This window comes from Vombatus ursinus, unplaced genomic scaffold (genome assembly GCF_900497805.2).
Source record: "Vombatus ursinus unplaced genomic scaffold, bare-nosed wombat genome assembly UNPS02014802.1, whole genome shotgun sequence".
NCBI classification, from domain to species: domain Eukaryota; kingdom Metazoa; phylum Chordata; class Mammalia; order Diprotodontia; family Vombatidae; genus Vombatus; species Vombatus ursinus.
In genome coordinates, this window is record NW_020954580.1 from 25583755 (window position 1) to 25600053 (window position 16299).

Consider the following 16299-nt stretch of genomic DNA (forward strand, 5'->3'; position numbering starts at 1 on the left):
GAGGGATGGGCAGCTAGGTGGCACCATAGTGCACAGAGTGCCACCATGGAGTCAGGAAGACTCACCTTCATGAGCTCAAATCTGACCTCACACACTAGCTGTGTGACCATGGGCGAGTCATTTCACCCTGTTTACCTCAGTTTCCTCATCTGTAAAATGAGCCAGAGAAGGGAATGGAAAACCATTCCAATATCTTTGCCAAGAAAACCCCAAATAGGATCATGAAGAGTCAGATATGACTGAAATGACTAAACAATAATAACAATAACAAAGGAAGAGGGCTAAGGTTTGGGAAGAGAGAGAATTAGTTCTGTTTTGAAGGCGTCTAGTTTGAGATGCCTTATGAGCAAGAGTGCAAGCTAGGCTTGAAAATGTTCAGAATACTGTGGTCAGCTGTGCCTCACTCACTGCGCTCTCTAACAATTCTTGTATCTCTCTCTCGAGTCAAGAACATGGAATATTGACACTTTAGGCACTATTAGAGAATTCAACCACAAATTCGCTGGGATCTGCTACTTGCCAAAGATTCATTTGAGGTGTTTGATATTTGAAGAACTCAGCTGAGTGACAGTGGATAGATCGCTCCACTTGGAATCAGGAAGTCCTTAGTTCAAATCCTGCTTCAGACACTTACGAGCTGTTTAACCCTGGGTAATTTCAGTTCTTTGTCTTTCACAGCTGATTAGAGGGAGGAGCACTAAACTCCTTCCAAAGCTTTCCGTTAATAGAGAGTTCACAGCCTTCCTGGTAATTCCTTTATCTATCAGCAGCTCTGCTTGGCTTCAACTCTGCTGAACTCATGCCCCTTCCTGGGTACCCTGTAGTATGCTGGGTTTACCGCCCCCCCCCCCCATAAAAACCAACCACTTTTCCCCTTTGACCCAGCAATAGCACTTCTAGGGCTAGATCCCAAAGAGATCACACAAATGGGAAAAGGACCCACATGTACAAAAATATTCATAGCAGCGCTTTCTGTGGTGGCAAAGAATTGGAAATTGAGAGGATGCCCATCCATTGGGGAATGGCTGAGCATGTTGTGGTATATGAATGTGATGGAATACTACTGTGCTATAAGAAATGATGAACAGGCTGACTTCAGAAAAACCTGGAAAGACTTGTATGGTCTGATGCTGAGTGAAGTGAGCAGAACCAAGAGAACGTTGTACACAATAACAGCCACGTTGTGCGATGACTAATATTGATAACCTTAATCCTTCCTGGCAATACAAGGATCTAAGACATCTCCAGAGGTCTTGTGATGGAAAATGCTACCCACACCCAAAGAAAGAGCTATGGAAGCCAAATTGTTACTTTTTTCTCTTCTGTTGAGTTTTGTTTCCTCTTTCTGATGGTTCCTCCTATTGGCTTCAATTTCTACTTACAATATCACTAATGTGAAAATATGTTTAATAGGAATGTAAATGTATAGCCTATATCAGATTGTGTGCCGTCTTGGGGAGAGTGGTAGGGAGGAAGGGGGAGAAAAATTTTAAACTCAAAAGCATATGGAAATGATTATTGATAAATCAAAATAAATTAATAAAAATAAAACCACTTTTCAACTTTGTCTTCCTCTATTAGATTGTAAGCTCCCTGAGGACAAGGACTATCTCATTCTTAGTGCTTAGCATAGTATATGGTACACAGCAAGCATTTAATAAATGTTTATTGAATTAAATAGTAAAAACCAGGATAATAATAGTATCTACTTTATAGGATTGTTGACAGGATCAAGTGAGATAATATCTGTAAAGTACTTTGCAAACCTTAAAGGACTATATAAAATTAGCTTATATTATAATTATGTGAGCAATCTCTTCTTCTAGATCAAGGTTTCTTAAATCTGGGGGCCAGAACTGTTAAAAAAGATAGTTTGAAGACTTTTTCAATATAACTGATTTCCTTTTTAACTCTCTGTATTTTCTTTTATGCACTTAAAAATATAATTCTGAGGAGTCTGTAGGCTTTACTCTAAAATTATCTGAACTCTATTCCCGGGCTCTGTTAGATCATCAGAAGGCAATGTGCCTCGACCTTATTTCATTAGCTCCCTGAAGAAATGCTTTCATTCAATAAAGATTTATAGTTATGCCTGCAGCTTTTATAAAATTTTGACATAAGAAACATCCATTTGAAAACTGGCTCCTAGGCTTTTGCAAGATTACAAATTAAGTGATGGAAAATGCTATCCATACTCAGAGAAAGAATTGATGGAGTCTGAATGCAGATTGAACTATTTTCACTTTCTATATTTTTTTGGTGTTTTTTTTTTCCTTTTGGTCTGTTTCTTCTTTCACAACATGACTACTATGGAAATATGTTTTATATGATTGTACATATATAACCAAATCAAATTCCTTACTGTTTGAGGAGTATGGAAAGGGAAAAATTTGGAACTCAAAATTGGAAAAAGTAAAATATTATTTAAAAAAGATTACAAATGAAGACATCATTCACAAAGTTATCCAACATCCTTTAGGAAATCATCTTAATTCTCCTGAGAATTCAGTGTCAGGAAATTTTTAAAAAATCAGATAATGAGACTTATATAATTCTTTTTTTCTACCTCTACTTACCTCTCATGAGGAAGTATGCCACTATTACCTAGAGCACCAGTTCTCTGGACTCTTATGCTCCATTTTAACCTAGAAATTTTCTCTTTTTTGTCCAGCTTTCTACAAAGAGAAACACATCAAGAAGTGCTATATGGATTGACTGTGGTATCCATGCTCGAGAATGGGTGGCTCCAGCTTTCTGTTTGTGGTTCATAGGCCATGTGAGTACATAGTACCCTTCTACTATTTGGAAGAATGATCCCAGCCCTGTACTTTCTTTTGTTTCCAATGATTCAATCTTGACAGTTTCATCCTTCTTTCCTACCCCATGCTGAAAAGGATGAAAGAATGAGTTAAGAATTAATATTATTAGACTTTGGATGTGCTTATGCATACTAAATGAAATGAAAAAAAAATGAAGCCATTATCTCCAGAATTTCATTAGGATTTTTTTTCAGTGTAAATGACTGACTTGAATTATCTATATTAAGCCAGGCTCCATTTTTCATAAAACATTGCTAGAAATTGCATCATAAAGTGGTTATCATAATTTCCCATAAGAACATACCATAGTTTTTGCTACTGCAAAGAGTGCTGCTCCAAATATTTTGTTATGTAAGGGACACTTTTTTTTTTGACTGCTTGATCTCTTTGGCCTAATAATGATATCACTGGGTCAAAAGGTATGACACAGTTTAGTAATGTTGGGGGAATAGCTCTACATTGCATTCCAAAATGGCTGGACCAATTCACAGCTCCACCAACAGTTAATAAATCATGCCTTCAATTTATGCCGAGTATCCAGACCATGCTGGAATGTAGTCCTGTACTGTGGTTGAAGCTTCAGTTCTTTTGCAGACTAAATAAACTTCCAAAGAGTAAAGTCCACAAATCTAAATATATGAGGTAATCACAGTGCCTTCACTGAAAGGAATTAAGAAAATAATTAATTACTTCTGATTTTGATTTTTAGGCAACCCAGTTTTATGGGAAAGAAGCTGAAGTCACCAAGCTTCTGAATCATCTAGATTTCTATGTCATGCCTGTGTTGAATGTGGATGGTTATGATTACACATGGAAAACAGTAAGTGAAAGGCACTTAACATCATTGGGGAATTCTCTGCATAGGGTCATGAGTGAGTATCTCTTATGATCTTCACACAGACAGTGGACCTTGGGGCTTAACAGCTTATTACTAAAGAATCATAGAATCTGAGTTGGAAGGGACCTTAGAGTATATGTAGTTCAACTTATACCTTGATAAGAATCCCATCTAACATCCCTCCAAAAGAAATAAATATTCTATACAGCTATTAATAGTAAATGGGTTAACACGAAAAGCCCTTTGAAAACTTTAAAGTCCTACATAAATGCTAGCTATTACTACTGCTACTGCTACTGCTACTGCTGCTGCTACTACTACTACTACTACTGCTACTACTGCTACTACTACTGCTACTGCTACTACTACTACTACTGCTACTGCTACTGCTACTACTACTGCTACTACTACTACTACTGCTACTACTGCTACTACTACTGCTACTACTGCTACTACTGCTACTACTGCTACTACTGCTACTACTACTACTACTACTACTACTGCTAGTGCTGCTACTACTACTACTACTACTGCTACTACTGCTGCTACTACTACTACTACTACTACTGCTACTACTATTGGGATCCATGGGTAACAGTTAGAGGCAGCCAGCTGGCACAGTGGATAGAGTATTATTTATTGCCCTCCACATAGGATTATGAGGAAACTATTTGGCAAATTTTAAAATGCTATATAAATATGAGCCCTTGACTTGGAGTCAGGAAGACCCAAGTTCAGAGCCTGCATTGGATACTACTGTCTGTGTGACCCTGGGCAAGTCACTTAACCGCTCTCCTTAGTTTCCTAATCTGTAAAATGGGGGTAATAATAGCACCTACCACTTTGAAAACCTCAAAGTGCAATATAAATGCTAGCTATTAAATTAAAAAGAGAGTTATAAGAAAGAATTTGTTAACCACTAGACCTGTCCTGAAATGGAAAGACTTTACTCCTTTGCTACTTGTAGAGTGGCATCCTGGGCCATCACCAGTCATCTTGACTTTTGTCTTGCCATTAGACTTTGATGACTAGAGGAGAGAGTGAGGATGGTGACTTTGTTTAATCAATTTATTTTTCGTTTTCAACATTCACTTCCACAAGATTTTGAGTTCCGAATTTTCTCCCCATCTTGTCCCTCTCCCTACCCCAAGATGGCATGCATTCTGAATTCTCCTTCCCATCATCTGCCCTCCCTTCTATTTCTCCCCCCCCCTTCTCTTATCCCCTTCCCCTTCAATTTTCCTGTAGGGCAGGATAGAAGGATGGTGACTTTGCACAGCCCTGCCTCACTTAAATCCAATTCATGGGCAAGTCATTACCCTTCTGATGTCATTGGTTTTCTTTGAGAACAAAGGATGCACAACTTGTGGAGTAGTTTGCTCTTTGTCATGAAACCTCTTGAAGCAGAGGCCAGCTTTTATGAAATGGATTCCTGCATTGACAGGAAAGTTGGACTAAATGACCTTTAATGGCCAGTCCAGTTTAAAGATTCCGTGAGTCAAAGAAGAAAAAAATTAATAAGATGAGAGTGACTTGTTCCCCCAAATTATTGAGTCCTAGCATCTCTAAGTAGGAGAATATAATTTCTATTTCTCTTCTGTCCCTTCCTGTTTAGATACATACTTAGACGTGTTATCTCATCCAGGTGGGTCAGGTTGTAATTGATGCCTTCTTGTCCAGCATGATTCTTATCATGCCACCTGCCCATAAAGCACTGCTACGATGCCTCACTGAGATGTACAGAATATCCTCACAGGCTCTGCTTAAAAAGCATCAGCTCCATTAGGTCTTGCCGAACTAGAAAGGTTTTTATTACTTGTCTGGTGCTGAAATCATCATTGGTCTTGGCCACCAGGTGATGATTATTTTTAGTTACAGAAATCCATGGAACAGTCTCCTAAGGTTGTTAGGATTGTGATTTGCCTTGACACAAGGAGTCCCCACACTGTTTAAGCTGGGATAGAATGATGTAACATGAGTCATTATAGGCTTCTGAGAAGGGGCTCCAAATGACTTTGAGGGAGGATACAACATGTAGGATAAATTAGAGAAAAGGGAAAGTGACAATAAGCAATCTAACTAGGAGATTAGTAAAAGTAATCCAGTAGTCAGGTGGTTAGCTTAGACAAAGGTAGCAGCTGTGGGCATGGTGAGAAAGTTGCAGCTCACAGAGGAAGAAAGAGTAGGATGGAGCAGTGGCCTGGGAAGAGTGAAGGAAGAATACCCAAAGTAAACTGCTTAGGACTTTTCAAATGACGTTTTCCTTTGAACCAGGTTGGCCTCTCACTTTTCCTATCTTTGCTTAGGACCGAATGTGGAGAAAGAACCGTTCCCTGCACGAGGGAAATATATGTGTTGGGACGGATCTGAACAGGAACTTTGCATCGAAACATTGGTGTGGTATGATGATATGTCTTTTATACTGTTAGATGTTGGGATAGTGAGTACACCTGGGCATTCATTAGCCTAGAGTACTCCACTGGTACCACCACTGGTCAGCAACTTCTCTGTCTGTACCTTAGAGAATTACCTAGGGCACAAAAAGGTTAAGTGACTTACCCAGAGTCACCCAGCCAGTATGTGTGAGAAGTGGGACCTGAACCCAGATATTTCGAATCTGAGGCTGGCCTTCTATCCACTGCAGCCAGATACAGTAAAGCATCATTTACTTGGACCACTGGGGGAAAAAAATCTCTCTGATTTAGTGAAGAGTTGAACTACATAGGAGTATTGGACAAGCTAGTTAACTTTTCTGAGGCTAAATTTAATTGGAAGAAATTGAAGTGATACTTTAGGCAATGAGTTCTTTAAAGAGAACATTCTAGAAAAAATGACTCCAAGGATCCAGACCTCTGCTTCTGGTAGACTTGTCACTGAACTCAAGACTACTCAAAATCTTCCATAGGCACTTCTTATCTATTAGGGTACCACTTTTTTTCTTTTTCTTTTCTTTTCTTTCTTTTTTTTTTAGCGCCTACTAGAATGATAGGGATTTAATTTCAGAGATTCATACAAGACTACCTGCTTACATATCAAATCCAAGGTAAACCAAGTTACCGAGTGCTTAGTACATATTAGAGTATCTCATCTTTTTGGTGAGTCTAATTCAAAAACCCATCTCAGACATCAGCAATGAAATTACCTTCTCAGAGCAGAAAACTAGCCCGAGTTGGAAGAAGAAAGGAGATAAGGCAGTGGCCAGAGATGAGCAGGACAGGGTAATGCAAGGTAGATTAAAGCAGTAATATAAAGTTTCCCTCCTACAATCTTCATCTTCTTCAGAAATGACACCATGGAGTCATAAAATGTTACATCTGGAAGGGTTCTTAGAGACTTTCCAATCCCCATTCCACTGCCTTCATTTTGCAGATGGGGAAATTGAGGTCCAGATAGGTTAAGTGACTTGTCCAAAGTGACACAGCTAGTTTGTGATAGATCTGAGACTGGAGTATAGGTTTCCTATCTCTCAGGCCCAGGACACAGTTTTTTCTCCATCATAATATTACAACATTCTGAATAGCAGAAATGAGTGTAGTAAAAAAATAAAAACCCTTAGCCGAATGAAATAAAATAAAATTAAAAAGGGGGAGCTAGGTGGCACTGGATAGAGCTCTAGCCTTGGAGTCTGGAGGACCTGAGTTCAAATCTAACCTCAGACACTTAATAGTTGTATGATCCTGGGCAAGTCACTTTATCCTGTTGCCTCAGTTACTCATCTGTAAAATGAGATGGAGAAAGAAATGACAAATCACTCCAGTATCTTTGCCAAGAAAACCCAAAATGGGGTCGCAAAGAATTGTGCACAACTAATTGGCTAAACAACCGCCTCTGGGGTGTCTTTTCTCTAATGCCTTTGGTTTGAGCCCCATCCAGTGGCATTCCCTCCACTATCATCCACTAGTGACTAGCACCCCAGTTCCATTTAATCAATTTACTTTTACAAAGGGATATTTATTTTAAATATATAAAAAGAACAGAAGCACCATCATTTCCCCCCAGCACCTTGGGAGTACACTTTCCCCATCCTACTTCAGTCTCTGGGGAGGAAGGGCTCAGAATGAACACATTTTCTATGTAGCCTTGGTCCCACCCAAATGGTCCCGCCCAAATGTGGCAGTGCTATTGGATGATTCCTAGTCTCAGCTCCCACTTTGCTGGGTCCTGGAAGTCACTCCCTGCTCCTTGGGGCATCAGTTCTGGGCTGGTTACAGAACACCGTGTGGACTTGGCTCTCAGAGAGCTCATTTTTGAAACTGACAAGACCATACGCTGGAACTTCCTTCACTCAAAACAAAACAACAACTTCCAAGGCAGGCAATGAAACTGAGGCCATATTCATAGGGCCACATGTCAGCATTGGGTGGAGGGAAGGTCCAAGACTTCTTCTCTAACAGCACTATCTTTCGCTGGACACTTTCAGTTAGGAAGAAATAAGCGGAAAAAAAGACGTCAAATCAAGGGAAGTGGCTGAGGTTGGCTAATGCCTCACAAAGGCACACCTAGTTCCAGTTCTGCAATTATAACCAATCAAAGAGGCTGCTTTTTGCCACACTGTTAGCGGATCAGAATCAGTAACTGAATGTTTATGCATGCTCCAATGGCTTTCCATGGTACTTCCATTCTCCTAGAAGTAGATTCACCATAGTCTTCCATGTGGAGAATTACATCAATGTCACTCTATGAACGCCCATAAGGACTGGCCTTAATGAACAGTCCCTTATTACACACTAAAAGTGTCCCACTCATCCAGGATCTCTCTGTCAGACTTATGGTCTCCTGGATAGGGACCATTTACTATCTCTCAGGTGAGGCAACTTCATTTGAGCACCTCTCCAAACTACTGGGCCAGGACCTTCTAAGCGTTTGGGTATTTGAAGTGCTTGTCTACAAGGAGATCTATAAGTAATTCTGTTGTTTCAAGGGGCATAGCTTCATTATGCCGATCTTATTTAACCTTTTTCAGCCTGCATTTCATTCTATAAAATGGGGATCATTTTTACTTACCTATCTCAAAGAATCTTTGTGAGGATCAAGTGAGACAATATGTTTTGAAAACCCTAAAGTGCTATATAAATAGCACTTTAATAATAGCAATGACAATGGTGAGGATAATGATGATGAGTTTAATCGGCCAAAGGATGAGAGGCTTCTCTCTGTGGAAGTTGTCATGGCTTTGCTGGCTCGGGTACCAAACATGAGGCTGGGTTGGGACACATTATCAGTTCCTAAGAGTCCCATGATGCTCCTTCCTCTCCTTTTCTCAGCTCGACTCCTAAAGGACATTGTTCTAGGAAGGAAGGTGAGGGAAGTTCATTTGAGAGACAGACGAGCTATGACCAAATAGGGGCCAAAGAGTGGAAAGGGGTGGGGAACCCAAGGGTCAGATTTTCAGGTTTGATTTAACTTTTGGAGAATGAAAATAGAGGACAAGGGAGCACGAACAAGGACTCTTGGCCTCTTATCACCTGAAATATATTAATTTTTAAAAGAGAAAGTAATAGCTGAAAGGAGGATTAAACTGAGCAAAAGGGAATTTATAAAGGGCAGCTTGGGAGAGGGGTGTTATTTTCTTAACATCCTGGTTAGCCTTGGCTCCCACACTGACCCATCTGTTTCCTGTGCCCTTTGGTGCTAGAGTACAAGGTTAAACTACTGGGACAGAGGCCTAACTGGGGGCATAATGAGCAACTCAGATGTTTTTTTTTCCCCCGATGCCTCAATGTTGTAATGACTCAGTTGCCTTTCTGCGTCCTTTGATAGTCATAGACATGGCCTTTGCCTTAATGGTTAACCAAAATAAGTGATTAGTTGTAATGGAGCTAACCTGAGCATGATAGGAACTGGTTAGAATAGAAGTTGACCATGTGGAATAAATTTCGGCATTCTTGAGAATTGGCTTCAGTGCTTTTCTCAAAAGCAGCACATTTCTGAGGTTGGGGGAGCTGAAGAACCTTCCCCCTGGCCAGAGAAGGAGGGTGGTGGGAGATTCAGCAGTCCAACCCTGATATAAATCACAGGACTCTCTTTGGATGTTCATATCCACTCTAGTTGTGTCAAGTTCTGAGACAGAATCCCTCAATCTCTTGTAAACTATTCTATTTTGTGGCTGAAGTGGGGTGACTTTCTTGCCCCTATACCAATGTTTCTGTGTTAAGTTTGGATCCTTCTCTCTGGTCTGGCTGTCTGGGACTCTGTTTGAACCATTATATTGTGAAAAGTGGTGCAGGGGCATCTCCTGACTTTCAACAAAACCATTCTCATTTCTCACTGGGCTGCACCACTCTGAGACTTCTCTAACTTTTCTACAACGCCTCTGGAAGCTCATTATTAGGAAAATCTCATCATCCTACAAGATCCTGTGAGCATTAGTACTCCATTTTATATCTCTCTGATTGAAGGATGGAGCCATGAACTCCAAAACTAGCATGGGGGGCGGGAACTACTTCTCCACCAGCTTCCCTTTGTGTGTTATCTTCCCCCCATTAGACTGTAAGCTCCCTGAGGTCAGACACCGTCTCTTTTTGTATTTGTATCCCTAGTGCTTAGCATAGTGCCTGGAATATAGCAGGCACTTAATAAATGTTTATTAACTATTGAGACTTTCTTGAGGTTTATGGTGAGTTGATCTGAGGCAGTAGTTTCCTTGCTGACAATCTAGAAAACAAAGTTTAAAACACATTTTGAATAGTGTTTTATTTTAAATGTGATATTAAATATTTAATAACTTGTAAAGTGACTATTAAGGTTTTTGCCTTAAACCAGACATGACTAAATGTGTTCGCTTGTCTTTCTACAAAAGATTGCTAGTATTGTACATGTTTTTTCAAAAGGCAAATGAGCATTTTAGATTTTCCTTGTAATTGGTTTTCCATATGTTTAGTAGTTGTTATTTTAAGATAACTAAAAAGATAAATATATATATAAGTGAGATAATATATGTAAAGTGCTTTGCAAGCCTTAAAGCAACATATAAATGCTAGCAATTATTATTGTTGTTGTTATATTCTGAAATGTATGATTTCTAGAATATGACCAAAAGTGGGATTATCAACATGTATGGGAACAATCACTTTAAACAATTGCTGTTTTGCTGATGAGTTAAAACTCAAGTTTAGATTGTTTAACTACATACTTGTTGAAAATAGCTCAAATAAAGTTTCTTATCTAAAAAAAAGTAAAAACAGAAATGTTGGGATATTGGGAAGGGAGGATTTAGCACTTGCCTAAGAGATCAGGAAAAAATAAATGGGAAATATTATGAGATTACTTACTTCAATTAATATGATGCTCCATCAAAGTACGTGCTGTCTGACTAGAAATGTTCCTTGGTTAGATCTATTCTTACTGACAACATAGTTTGCCATTATGGAAAGAATCCTGGAATTAGAGTTAGGAAGAACTGGGACTACAATCCCTCCTCAGACACTTACTTATTAGGTCACCCTGAGTAATTTAATTAGGGCAGCTAGGTGGTGCCATAGTGCAGAGAGTGCTGGGCTCAGGAAAACGAGTTCAAATGAGATTTCAGATACTAGGTGTGTGACCCTGGGCAAGTCACTTAACCTCTATTTGCCATAAATTCCTCATCGGTAAAATGAGCTGGAGAAGGAAATGGCAAACTACTCCAGTATCTTTGCCAAGAAAACTCCAAATGGGGTCACAAAGAGTAGGACATGACTAAACAATAAATAACAAGCAATTCAGTTAATATCTATTGGCTTCAATTTTTTCATCTGTAAAATGGGGATAATAATACCACCTACCTCACTGAGTAATTATGAGGCCCAAATAAGATAATGCATGTGAAGCATTTGCAAATCTTAAAGTGTCATATAAATGTGAGCTATTTACCTGTGTGACCTTGTATAATCACTTCACCTCTCTAGTTTCATTTTCCTCATATCTATTTCTTGCAGGCTAGAAACTTATGAAGCTGAAGAAGGAAATTCAATAGAATCATAACATTGCCTTAGTTGGCAGCCTCAAGAAAGACCTAACAGTTTTGGAGAATGCCCAGAGAAAGGAAAATGTAATGAGTGAAGGGATAAGCACTCACCTGCGAAAGTAGATTAAGAAAAGATGAGTACTTTTGTCTGGAAAAAGGAGGGCCAGGACTAATATGATCAAAGTCTATAAAATCAGTCATGGCATGGACAGAGTGAATTTATCTACCAAATCTCAGATTAAGGAAACTAGGGGACCCTCCTTGAAGCCTGAAAGAGGAGAGTTTAGAATAAAATAAAGGAAGGGTTACTTTTCACAGAGTAGTAAATTTATAGAATTTATTGCCCTTATAAATGGTAAAAGTTGGAAATGTAAACAAAATTAGATAAGATGATGAATGACAATTCAAAAATATATTTTTAAGGGAAGTCAGAATGTTTATAACAGCACCTATCTCGAAGGGTTATTTTGAAGATCAAATGAAATAACATACATAAAACACTTGTTGTTCAGTCATGTCTGACTCTTCATGACCCCATGGACTTGGCAAAGATGCTAGAGTGGTTTTTCATTTCCTTTTCTAATTGATTAAGGCAAACAGAGGTTTAATGACTTGCCCAGGGTCACATAGCTAGTGTCTGAGGCAAGATTTGAACACAGGGCTCCCTGATTCCAGGCCCAGCGCTCTATGCACTGAGCCACCTAGCTGCTTCCACAATAATCTTTAGTGGTTCCCTATTCTTTTTCTATGATAAAATGCAACTCCCTTGACTTGGAGAGGGGTAGGACCTACAAGATGGAAAGAAACGTGGGCTAGAGGGAGATGAGATTGTGCTAATGACAAGCCGTATATTGCAGATATACTTTTAGCTTGGGTTTACCATCTCTGTTGGAATAGAAAGGAGACAAAGTTTCTTCTGCTGCTGCTACAAACTTTGCTTCTAGGACTAAGAAATCAAACTATTAATAACTTCTACCTTCATTACAAATTTAAAAAAGACTTTCTAGGATAGCCTGACTTATAGCATTGTTTTTTCATGCCAGACCTATCATTTGGTGTAGGGAGCTGCAGATGAAGAACTTTGTTTATCAAGGCTGATCAACACCTTCTAGGCAATTTATAGGAGCAGAGAATTATTTGGGGACATTGAGAGATTAACTGACTTGTTCAGGGTCACATATAGCACATATATTAGAGTTGGGGCTTGAAACCAGGTCTTCCTGACTCTTAGGTCTTTATCCACTGTGTCCCACTGACTTTTTTTTTTTTTTGTGAGGCAATTAGGGTTAAGTGACTTCCCCAGAGTCACACAGCTAGTGAATGTTATGTGTCTGAGGTCGGATTTGAACTCAGGTCCTCCTGACTCCAGGGCCAATGCTCTATCCACTGCACCACCTAGCTGCCCCTCTCACTGACTCTCAACATTTTTTTTTTCCTGGAAAAGTGAATTCCAAATTCCAAATGACTTGGTGAAAAGATGATAATGTGGTGAAAAGAACACTAGACCTACTTATATTCTCTCTATACTATAGGCCAAATCCCATTACGACAAATATTATCACAACATAAATCTCTCTATAATAAACAGACTTCTAATCTTTAGGCAATTTTCCACTTAATTCTAATTATATTTATAGCATAATAGCATTATTACAGCGTAACAAAAGAATTATAAAAAGTCTCATAAAATATATTTTAATTGGTTTTAAGTTAATTCTATATACACTCATTTAGATGTTGTTTTGTAAGCATTCTTGAGGTTTCCCCCCTTTCTCCCGCCCCATGAATATTATGTCGGGTATCCCCACCTAGACTGACAGGTGGGCCTGTGTCTTTTGATTTTTTTCTAATCCTCCATTATGTCTTTAGGACTTGTGGGTGCCCTTCATTTACATGTGAGTCTCTCTCCTAAAACTGCCCCAAATATAAGGTATTCTTATCATAATCACTCAAAACCATAGCTCATAAGCCCCCACTGATGTGCTTATTGTTTTCAGTCAGACAGAAAATAAAATTATTCAAAACAAAGACATTAATGAAATAGCAGAGTAAGAAAAATAGCAATAGAATATTTTGCCCATGATCCTGGGGCATATCTGTAGGGGACATGTGTGGCTAGAGTATATTTGTGGATGGACATTCATGAGGAACATATGTGACTAAGGCACACACATTGAAAGGCAACTCATGACACAACAGTGATGTCATCTGATGATGTTATTGTACTTCTATCGTTGGATCTATACCTTGCTAGAAATTGCTCTGTTCAGGGACCTTTTCTTGTGTACCACACCCCAACACATTTTGACTGTTCTTTACTTCTCTCTAAGCTCCATATGTGTCTCTTGCTCCCTAACTTTCTCTACTGAGTTACTTTCACTGCTGATCCTCAGTTGAGGTCCTATATCTTCCCCTTAAGAGAGGGGCTGGATTCTTCTTCTCTTTTAGCTTAGAGTGAAGAGTCAAAGCTTTATCTCTTTTAATAAGAATGGTAGATCCTTAACACAGAGTCATTGATTAGTTAAACTCCCTCCCCTACTCCCCATCTTATCTGTCTTTGAACTAATATTCTCTTGTCATCAGAAGCCACATGCATGTACCTATGTCTATCTTAGAATAAAGAGGTCTTTGTAAATCTCACTTTACCCTTCTATGGTGACCCAGTTTCCCCCAAACCCATTTCAAGGAACTCAGCCAAAGAACCCTTATAGGATCTACATGGGTTTGTAGCATCATAATTTTCCTTCAGATCTCCCCCCGCCCCAGTTGCTTGATTATCCCATGAAAATTAAGGTGGGGAAGGCAAGAAGAAAAAAAAGCCAAGTGGAGTCACTATGAGGCATTGCCTCTATCTTACTCATTTGTTCTAAATTTCTGCTTTTATTATGCATATATGTTCACCAACAAGCCTTCCTGACTTTGAGTCACTCTACATGACCATATAGAAATGATAATAATTGGCATTTTATGGCAATTATGGTTTACAAAACATGTTAATACATTATCTTAACAGATTCTAAAAATAATCCCATTAGGTAATCAGAACAAATATTATTATTATTCTTATCCCATTTAATGCATGTGAAAACTGAGGCTCAGAGAAGTTAAATTGCTTGTCCATGATTACAATAGTAAAATTCAAGTCTTTTAACTCCAAATATAGTGCTTTTTTTTTTTTAAAGTGGAAAGACCTCACCTGGAGTCATGAAAAACTAGGTTCAAATTTCAATTTTGGCATTTACTACCAAAACAAATATATTCCAGAAAAAATTATAAGCCTAACATTCAACAAGCATGATAGATATGCTAGTTGGAATGGAAACCATAATCGCAATATCGTTCTTCCCAGTGATTCTTATACCACCTCTCTAAAAGGGTAAGCCATAGACTTCAGAAGACAACATAGATGGGGCGTGGGGTAGGAATATAAATGACAATGGTTTCTAAGAATCCAGAAGAATCCATTTCTTTTGCTCTTTTAGTGATCATTTCTATTGATTTTTGTTCCAGAGGCAGGTGCATCAAAGTCACCATGCAGGGAAATTTACTGCGGACCATATCCTGAGTCAGAACCAGAAGTAAAGGCAGTAGCTAGTTTCCTCAGGAGAAATCTGCATCACATTAAAGCGTATATAACTATGCATTCATACTCTCAGTTGGTGCTGTTTCCATACTCCTACACTATGAGCAAAAGCAAAGACCATGAAGAACTAGTAAGTGATATTTGAAAATTTTTTGACTTCTCATGAACATTTTAAGAGATATTTTAAAACTCTGGATCAATCACTTAATCACTCAACAAGGCTTTACGAAATGCCCACTATGTGCCCAAGCACCGTAGACACAAAGAAAAAAAATTTCTAGTTCCTGCTCTCAGAGAGCATACATTTTTAAAAAACTCTTATCAAAGGTATTACTATGATGGTATTGTAAGAACAGTAGCTAAAAATATTTCCTCCACAAATCTGGGGTGTACTTCCACAAATATGTACAGCATTCCTAGGAAGAGTGGGCTCAAACTTAGAGTGAAATGCTGGCAAAATAGGATACACATGTGGAAAAAGCAACCCATAGCTCCTGGTGCTACAGAGCCTGGAAGTCCTTTCTTTACTGATAGAGTCCTCACACAGCTTCTCTTGGTATAGCATCTTTACTCGTTAGTTTGTTCAGCTGACTTCCCACAGTTTTTACCTGTCCATAGTCCAACTCTTTTCTCTCCTTGAAACTACTTCCTCCCTTCTGTATCCAAGTCCATCTGCAGCACATGTCTCCGCTCTCCTCTGAATTACATTCTCCTGGGTAAGATAACAAGGATGTGATCAAGTATATACAAAACATAGGGGCTAGGGGCTAGATCAGTGATTTTACTGGTAGGGTTCTCACGGGAGAAATTTTCTTTACCAGTGCAGACCTCTTCTCTGCAGCTTATAGTCTGCGACTTAAAAAAACATTGAGAATTTAAGTGCCCAGGGTCATACCTCCTGGTAGTCAAGTGAGAATATCAAGATTCTAGGTCTAATTTTTTTTTTTGAAAAAGAGAAAGACAAAGATGTAAACCAAATTTCAAATTTGGGTAGAGGGATTGATTATCTCTTCCTATATTATAACTCAGTACATTAGTCCTGATGGAAAAAAAAAAGTTTTGGAGTCACAGGAAATTTTAGAAAAGAAAAACAGGTGTTCTTAGAGAGAGGGAC

General features: G+C 38.9%; 1 protein-coding gene across 1 annotated transcript in view; it reads left to right on the plus strand.

Moving 5' to 3' along the window:
• Positions 1-16299, plus strand: part of CPB2 (carboxypeptidase B2) — a 58901-nt gene that overhangs the window by 31136 nt on the left and 11466 nt on the right. Inside the window, exons 6-9 of the mRNA XM_027873774.1 lie at positions 2672-2776; positions 3529-3639; positions 5964-6057; positions 15113-15315. Of these exons, the coding sequence (XP_027729575.1) occupies positions 2672-2776; positions 3529-3639; positions 5964-6057; positions 15113-15315 (513 nt within the window). The remainder of the gene's footprint in view (positions 1-2671; positions 2777-3528; positions 3640-5963; positions 6058-15112; positions 15316-16299) is intronic.